Raw genomic sequence first — 9,796 nt, forward strand, 5'->3', positions numbered from 1 at the left:
GAATGACTGAAACTGTGGCTCATTGTCACTTGCCAAGTGTTCTGGAAAATTAGTCCTCGTGAAGAGGCTTCTCGACACATTAGTGTGCAAGATTGGAGTGGAGGCCATTGGGAATCCAGTGCTCTGTGTGTGGCCTCCTGTATATTGGTGAGACCTAATGCAGATTGGGAGACCATTTTGTCGAGCACCTTCAGTCCACTAAAAGCGAGATTTCCTAGTGTCCACATATTTCAGTTCTACTCCCCATTCCCTATTCTGATATATCAGTCCACGACCTTCTCTACTGCCATGATGAAGCCACACTCAGGTTGGAGGAGCAAGACCTTATATTCCATCTGGTAGGCTCCAACCTGATGACATGAACATTGATTTCTTGAAATTCTGGTAATTGCCACCTTCCTCTACCTCACCATTCCCAATTCCTGTTTCCCCCTCACATCATCTTCTAACCGACCTATCACCTCCCTCAGGTGCTCCCCTCCCTTCCCTTTCTCCATGACCTCTGTCCTCTCTCTATCAGATTCCCCCTGCTCCAGCCCTCTACTCTTTCACCAACTTCCCATCTCTTTACTTCACCCCCTCCCCCGGTTTCATCAATCACCTGCCACCTTGTACTTCTCCCCTCACCTCCTTAAGAAGGGTCTCGGCCCGAAACATTGTGTGTTTACTCTTTGCCATAGATGCTGCCTGGCCTGCTGAGCCCCTCCAGCATTTGTGTTGCTTTGGACTTCCAGCATCTGCGGATTTTCTTGTGGCTGCATCCACAACTACCAAGAAATTTGTACACACGAATGGTCTGGCAAAATCCACACAGGTCCCTTGCCAGAGCAAGGCAGGCCCTTCCCAAGGATGGAGGGGCACTGCTCTCATTTATTTATTTATTGAGATACAGTATGGAATCGGCCTTTCTGGCCCTTCGAGCTGTGCTGCCCAGCAATCCCCCGATTTAATCCAAGCCCAATCGCAGGACAATTTGCAACGACTAAATAATCTACTAACCAGTACGCTGTTGGGATGTGGGAGGAAACCGCAGCACCCAGAGAAAACCCATGTGGTCACAGGAAGAATGTCCTCCTTATAGGCCATGAACCTGGGTCATCTGTACTGTAAAGCATTGTGTGAACCACTATAATACCGTGCTGCCCAAGATCTTTGGATGTACTGGCATCCCAAACAGCAAGCTGCTCGAACTGCTGATCTATCCCAGGCAAACAGACAAAGCTTCGAGCCAACAGTTTCATTTTGACCACATCTAGATGACTGGAACTTAGCTCCTCCAGCACCTCAGTTCTCAGATTAGATGATACGACGACTCTCAATCTCCACATAAGATGACGCCCATCAAAAGTCTAGTTCATCAAAGCAGTGACAAAAATGGGGGAACTCTGATTTCAGCCATTATGGGTTGCCGTGTAGATCTGACACAGTGTGGGGTCTTTTCTGGTTTCACTTTGGATCATCTCTGCCCTAATATGGAGACTTTAAATTTGCATTAGGGAGAATACGTTGAAAGGCGCGTCTTTATTTCTCAATTATTCAGGCGTTTTCTTTTCCCAGAGTAAACGGAACAATCCATCAGCATTTCCATGATCAGCTGCCTTCTTGAATTCAATCTTGTAATTGCGTCCTCCAAGAAATAGAACCCATCTCTGCATTTGTGCTGCTGCTGCTGTTGGTAGAACATCTTCTGTGGATTGAAAATGGCCTCTAGAAACCAGACTGAAGGCCTCTGTCAACCCATGCATAATTTTCTCTATAGCGGTTAGGCAATGCGATGCAAAGTCCATGGTGCATTCACTTTCATCACTCATAACAAGTGTCATGGCTGCACCTATAATGTAAGGCAAGGTGTCACAGGCCAGCTTTACTGGGCGACATGGATCATAATATGAGTGTACAGTGTCTGACATCACTATTTCCTTTAATTGGGTCTCAGCCCAAAACTTTGACTGTACTTTCTTTCCATAGATGCTACCTGGCCTGCTGAGTTCCTTCCAGCGTTTTGTGTGTCTGGTATATGTGAACCCCTTCCATAAAAGTAACAGAATTTTGTTCAGTCAGGAAGGTGTGTGTTTGGGCATTGCAATTTCTTCAATTCAGCCACATATGCTGAAATGGACTCCCCTTCCTTTTAATTCTGCTTATGAAACCTAAAGTGTTCTGCAATCAACAATGATTTTGGTTCTAACTCTTCCTGCACTACAATCACAATATCTGGAAAGCTAATTTTGGCTGGTTTGGTTGGAGCAGTTAAACTTCTAAGCAAACTATATGCTTTTCCACCCACTGCACTCAGCAACACTGGAACTCATTTTTCAATTGTTATTTCATTTGCTTCAAAATACTGTTCAATTCATTCGGTATGCATCATCCAGCATACACGTGTTGTGCAATCGAATACATCTATCTTTCTGATGTAGCCAGCCATTTCAGTTTTTCTAAATTTATTTTCCCTACTCTGTACTCAGTTTATGAACCTGTAGCTGTACTTGTTAATTTGATCTTTTTCTGCTTGCTTTTTAAAAAATTCAATCATCTCTTTCCCCATTCCAAAGAAAAATGTGCTGCACTTCAACAGGTAGGTCATCATCTCAGGTTTGTTTTAAGACTTCCTTGTCACCACTGTTATGTTTCTAATGAAACTAATCAAAAGAAAAACACAGGAGCTGCTACTTAATTTTCTTTCATTTCTTTTAAGTGAGGGGCTTACTGGCATAGTGATTTAATGACACATGCTATTCACCTACTTTTACATATAACCCACAATGAATTGTAAATAAAGAATACTTAATCAAACAATACATTTACATGATTCTTCAATTATTACTGAAATATTAAATACTCCACTTTAGGGTCAGTCATAGAAACAGACTCTTCCATCAGCATGCCCACGTTCAAATTTATTATCAAAGTACATATATCTCATCAGATACAACCCTGAGATTAATTTCATTTTTCTGCAGGCGTTCTCATCTATAGACTAGTAACTATAATAGGATCAAAGGTCAACTAGAATGCAGAAGACAACAAACTGAGTAAATGCATATATAAGTAAATAGCAATAAATAATGAGATAACAAAATAAAGAGTTCTTAAATTGAGATAGCTGGTTGTTGGAATACCTCAATGGATGGGCAAATGAATGTAGTTATCCCCTTTTGTTTGAGAGCCTGATGATTCTTGAACCTGGTGGTGCGAGTCCCATGGCTCTTGTACCTTCTATCTGATGGCAGCAGTGAGGAAAGAGCCTGGCCTGGGTAATGTGCCAACCAATATTCCTGCCTGCCTTGCTCATTCAAGTACCTATCCAGGGCAACATTGTGTAAATTGCACTACTCAAGGAAGGCATTTCAGATTTGGTAGCTTGTCTGTGATACAAATATTGCGCTTGCTGATCAAGATCTGCAGGTGAGATAAAGCCTTCCTAAATTTATGTGAAAATACTACTCTGATCCATATAAATTTTAAACAAAGTTGCTCTCATTTGAGGATACAATGTCTAATTTTATACTAGGAAAGTTACAACACTTCTGGGAATAATGCTTTTGACAGAATAAGGGTACAGCACAAATCAAAAACAAAAATGTAATCTTCGAAAGTAAGGAAAATTATGCATTTAATCAAATTATTGCATTCAATATATGCTTCAATATAAACTGAAGAGGAAGAATTAAGGCAGACACAAACTTATTCAGTAAAATCTTAGAACAACTTCTGACTGCAATTTTTAATTCTTATCACATTGGTAAATCACAAGATATCTGAGGATTTAACTTGGTCCTAACATATCAATGCAGTTATAAAGAAAACAAGACAGCAGCTATACTTCATTATGAGTTTGAAGAGATTTGGTATGTCAACAAATATACTCAAAAATTTCTATATTTGTACCATGGAGAGCATTCTGACAGGCCGCATCATTATCTGGTATGGGGTGGGGCTACTGCACAGGACTGAAAAAAGCTGCAGAGGGTCGTAAATTTAGTCAGCTCCATCTTGGGTATTAACTTACAAAATACCCAAGACACCTTCAAGAAGCGGTGCCTCAGAAAGGCATTATTAAGGACATCCAGCACCCAGGGCATGGCCTTTTCTCATTGTTACCATCAGGTAGGAGATACAGAAGCCTGAAGGCACACGCTCGGCGATTCAGGAACAGCTTCTTCCCCTCTGCCATCCGATTCCGAAATGGGCATTGAACCCTTGGGCACTACCTCACTTTTTAAATCTATATTATTTCTGCTTTTTTTGCATGATTTTAATCTATTAAATATACATGTACTGTAATTTATTATTATTTTAATTTGTTTTTTTTCTATATTACGTATTGTATTGAACTGCTGCTGCTAAGTTAACAAATTTTACGACCCGTGTCAGTGATAATAAATCTGATTCTGATTCTAAATGTTTCATATTTTTTAAAAAGATATAATGGATGTCAGATGACAAAATATTAGCTGGTTTATTATTTAGCCATAGCTATTTTGAGACATTTGGCAATTATTAGCTTAAGAATTGCTTATGGTTGTAAAGCAGGCATCATAGAAGAATGGAGAAAGATTTGACTAATTGCTATGAGGAAATACCAGTCTCAAGACATTTACAAATACTCAGGTGCCTCAAAAAAATAGGATCAAACTGCTTCTCACTTTCTGTGAGAAATTACAAAGATAATGCTTTGGGGAAAGCTGACATGTCTGGTGGCTCGAAGTTTTGTCTGGAATTAACGGATTTATCTCATTGTGACCTGATCAATCTAGGTTCACTTGGTAGAGCTACCTCAGCGACATACAAATTGAACTTTGCAAACAGACAGGTATAAAAGACAAGTCACATCCTAAATTCACATAGACTCAAATAAAATTGCTAAGAATTAAATAAAGACACCAGAGGATTGGGAAAATAATGGTTGACTAGAAGCAATTAATACTAAAAACTATTCAGAAGCCAGAAGGAGGGATACAAGCAAGTGTTTCTGCAGATGCTGCAAATCCAGAGTAACATATACACAAAATGCTGGAGGAACTCAGCAGGTCAGGCAGTGTCCAAGACAATAAGGAAATACCAGAAAGGAGCTTACAGTTAGCTGAACGCTCTACTGCCAAAATGAATATGAAGGGAATATTAAAGACCATAAGAATACTTGTGAGGGGAGATGAACAGAAATATCAGACTCATATTGATCAAAATTGTGTGACAAGATCATGGCTAGCTGAACAAACAAACTCTGTCTGGCACAATGAGTGACAGGCTTAAATAACAACCTCCATTTAACAATTATCTGTCCCACTTTACTTCACAATTGTATCAGCAAATGCAAAATGGCACAGAAATAAGGGGATATTATGGTGCTGATAAAATTACATTTTGAAGAGGTATTGAGACCAAGGGTTAACTAATCCCAAAGTCATGGTGAGAAAATGTGGCATACCTTTGGACAAGGAGGAATTTAAATTGAAGGATAGCTTGAAATCAACAAGAAGGCAGACTGGAAGTGATGCGGGCAGGTACAATATAAAGGTTTTAGAGAGGGTGGGACAAGCAACAGACATCATGTTTTGGAAAATAAAATAAATTTGGTGTCATATAGAGCATTACAATTGTGACAAAGGAGATTCTATTCAATTGCCAAGCTGTGATGAGAATTTGTAAAGCAAATAGAGATTGAAGAAGTGGCTGAAAGAGAAGCTGGAGAACTTAAGATGCATAAATAGTATAGAATAGTACAGCACAGTACAGGCCCTTCAGCCCACAATGTTGTGCCAACCCTTAAACCCTGCCGACCATATAACCCCCACCTTAATTTCCTCCATATACTTGTCTAGCAGTCTCTTAAATTTCACTAGTATATCTGCCTCCACCACTGACTCAGGCAGTATATTCCATGCACCAACTACTCTCTGAGTAAAAAACCTTCCTCTAATATCCCCCTTGAACTTCCCTCCCCTTACCTTAAAGCCATGTCCTCTTATATTGTGCAGTGGTGCCCTGGGGAAGAGGCGCTGGCTGTCCACTCTATCTATTCCTCTGAATATCTTTACACCTCAATCATGTCTTCTCTCATCCTCCCTCTCTCCAGCGAGTAAAGCCCTAGCTCCCTTAATCTCTGATCATAATGCATACTCTCTAAACCAGAGGAAGGAAGGAATGTTTTCCAGGAGAAATAAAAGACTGCACATACTGAAAAATGAAAAAAAAACAGCTGGAAAAAGTCCATGGGTGAAGAAGCAACAATCTGTGGAGGGACAGGGACAATTTGGGTTGTCACCCTACATGATGTTTTGGGTTTGGACCCTACATCAGGTCAGAGCAGAGAGAAGGTAGCCAGTGTACAAAAGTGGGAAATGGAAAGACAGATGCTGAGAAGTGATTGGTGAAAACAGATAAAAAGTTAGACAGCTGGTATCACATGGGAAGGAGAGGGAGGAAGATTAAGGAGAAAGGTTGATAGGAGATAGGTGGAACCAGTTAAGGAAGGGATGATGGGCAGATGGAACAAGATGGAAGTGTCAACTACGAACCAGAGTTTTAAAGGTAGGGGCAAAGAAACAAACATTAAATTTACAAATTAAACGTGTGGTTAGAAAAGCCATTCTTTGGAAATAACATTTGGAGCACGAGGCACAGGCGTGAACACTTCACTTAATTACTTATCAGATATACCATCATTTTTTAATTTAAAAAAGTAGTAAGCAAAAAGACAAAATTCCTTCTGCAAAACATACAATTGCAGGAGGAACTCCAGCAGATCAGACAGCAGGAGGGATCTCCTCTATTTTCTGAACATCAACACTCATCCCATCTCCCCACCATTTTAATAGAGACAGGGTCCCTCTTGTTGTTACCGACAACCCCATGAGCCTCCACATCCAACACATAATTTTCCCTAACACCCGCCATCTCCAAAGGGATCCTACCACTGAACACATCTTGCTTCCATCCGCCGAAAGCAAAACCTCACGATGGCCAAACATTTTAATTCCAATTCTCGTTCCCACTCTGACACGTCAGGCCATGATGGGGCCACCCTCAGGGTGGTGGAGCAACACCTTAAATTCCGCCTGGGCAGCCTCCAGTCTGATGGCATAAATATTGATTTCTCCATCTGGTAAAAGAAATTTCCCCCCCCCCCATCTATTCCACACTCTGGCCTCTTACCTCTTCTCACCTGCCTATCATCTCCCTCTGGGTCTCCTCCTCTTTCTCTTTCTCCTGTTGTCCACTCTCCTCTCCTATCAGATTCCTTCCTCTCCAGATTTGTACCCCTCCCAGCCATCTGGCTTTACACATCACCTTCCAGCCTGTCCTGAATCCTTTCTCCCCACCCTCTTACTCCAGCATCTTCCCCCTTTCTTTCCAGTCCTGAAGAAGGGTCTTGCTCTGAAGCAATTGACTATTCACTTCCATGGATGCTTCCTGACCTGCTGAGTTCCTCCAGCAGTTTGCCTGCATTGCAAGACAAAGTGCTGGGAATGTTAGTCACACAGCCCACATCACAGGACGAAACATTATTATTCTGGGGAAGTAAACTGCAAACAATCTTAAATCGTAAAATCATAAATATTGAAAGAAACATTTGAAAAGTGAAATAAACTATCATGGTAGTTATTTGAAATGGAGGATTTTAGAATACATCTTTTCTAGACCTAGCTAGAACTATGCCCAGATTGTACAGCATTCAACATAACATTTGCCCACATCTTCCACCCAAACCTGACATAATTTTAACCTTCTTAGAAATAAAATATTTACACATACTCCTTTTTCGAACCCACCATAAATCACTTTCAATAGGGAAAACAATGTGTTGTCAAGAATCTATCAATTTTGTTCTGTAAACAGTCACCAGTAAGCAAGAACGAGCAGAATGTCTTCCAGCAGAGGGAGAAAAAAAATTCCTGGCTTCTGACTGGGCTGCTCAACAGCTTCTCTGATGTTGGCGAAGTCTACTCCCGATTGTAGGTTTGAACTCATGCACGGCAGTGATTGGTATCATTACGTCTGGACCATATTCAGTGTTTGCATATTTGTAATCCGGTACTGCAACAGTAACCAAGAGTCCAAGAAAGAGAAGCCACCTTTCACTTCGAGGAGGCTTCGAGTGTAAAATTGACGACAGTCCTCTGCATCTGGCACAGCCAGAAACTAAACAGAAAACAGTTGAAGTACAGCGTTTATTGAGATTGCTTGGCGCCAAGGCAACTGAAGATTGTTTTTGGAGGGGGGCCTGATCAGATAAATTGCAATCCCAGCGCGAGAAAACAGCTGAAAGTCAACGCGCGAGACTTGAAAAAAAAACACAATATTATACGGAAGTCTTTGCAAGGGAGCTAGTACCAGAATTGAGACGTGATAGAAACAGCAACATGATTCGAATAAACCAAACACTGTTTAACATCAGGGTAAAAGCTGTAGCAATGTATTTGCATGGGAATAATTACGTTCATTTACAGAAATAGGCTGTATCCCCACAAAGGGCAACGACTTAGTTCAAATTTAAAGCAACCAAAAATATCCGAGTGCAGCTCCTCTTCTCATTTTATGGTTAACTGTCTCCGTCTTGAGGATTTTGGAATGAATTCCGCAAATATATTCAAACGTCCCTCATCTTTTTAAATTTCCCTCTAACGCACGACAACCCTCTGGAAAAGGGCGACTGATGCTAATACCCAAAATACTGAGTCAACCTAAGCTTTGTGGAGACCAAATGGAAATACTGTACCCTGCACCTGGAAACAAAGCAGGTGTCCAATGTTGACAAGCCCATACTATTTCAAGACCAAGTCATTTTGCATTGTCCCGTGTACTGTTGAACGACAGTTTGAACCGGACAATAAGAGCTGTTTACATATGGTTTCTACTTCTGAAACTCGTATGCCTCGAAAATTCAGTCTAAATTAGTATCGATTTTATTGTTTACCTCTGGTAGTCGAGACACACAATCATGACAACTAAAACAAACCCCAGTTAGTCTTTATGATATTATTGCATCCAGTTAGTCCTTGAATGCTATTACAGTATCGGCTCCTAGGAACTTGTTTTCATTTGATCGGATGCCAATCGGCATACATCAAAGAATGAGCACATCTTGCATTAACGCGTTTATGTTCCGAAATTGCCTGCACTTGGAAACACACTGGAAAATCTTTCTTACTCACATATCGCCTCAACTTCTTTTCTGGCGGGGATTTTCTTAACCAGCCGCAGCAAACCACTTCTCCGCTCATCTTGGCCAGTGGCTATAGCGTAAGGACGGTGCACTCACATTCAGGGAGACGTTGACAGCCTTCCCCTCAGATCGCAAGCTGTCCAGTGAAATAGCAGGTAAACACTCCGTCAAACGCCACGGAAGGCAACCCCGAGACTCCCTCGCTCCAGATGCCGGGCTCATGTAGGAAGTAGTGCAGCAGGGAGATTGTTTCGGGTTGAGCCACGCCCCCGCCCATCCCGCTCTTAAAGGCGAACTCCACTTTCTGTGTTTGGCACGGAGAAATGCACCATTTTATCAACTGTTAGCGAAATATTCGTTTTCTTGGAATAAAATCATTGAACATGACAGCCTTGTATATCTCAAATAGAGAAATAGCAGAGAGCGATTGCCACCGCAGTGTCTGGGCTTCAAGCCAGTGGAGTTAGTCTGCTGTTTTAAGTAATTTAAAGCACAGATCCCATTGACAGCTCAAACAAACAGACGCGGAGGTTGTCAAACCAGAATTATTGGTCAATAACGCACAACTGACCAAATCAGTCTACGTACAACACATGAAGATTTGACGGTTTATATGTCCTAGCAATT

At 41.3% G+C, this 9,796-nt stretch overlaps 1 protein-coding gene across 3 annotated transcripts in view; it reads right to left on the reverse strand.

Annotated features, from left to right (window-relative positions):
* The window catches only part of gab2 (GRB2-associated binding protein 2), a 279,135-nt gene extending 269,339 nt beyond the window's left edge, over positions 1-9,796 (reverse strand). The window contains exon 1 of one of the 3 annotated variants that reach the window (XM_059964495.1): positions 9,266-9,796. In XM_059964495.1, the coding sequence (XP_059820478.1) occupies positions 9,266-9,391 (126 nt within the window). In that variant the 5' untranslated portion in view covers positions 9,392-9,796. Of the gene's footprint in view, positions 1-9,158 lie in introns of all 3 variants that reach the window. The other 2 variants (XM_059964494.1, XM_059964496.1) reach the window with 2 other exon arrangements.

Source organism: Hypanus sabinus, chromosome 3 (assembly GCF_030144855.1).
Source record: "Hypanus sabinus isolate sHypSab1 chromosome 3, sHypSab1.hap1, whole genome shotgun sequence".
NCBI classification, from domain to species: domain Eukaryota; kingdom Metazoa; phylum Chordata; class Chondrichthyes; order Myliobatiformes; family Dasyatidae; genus Hypanus; species Hypanus sabinus.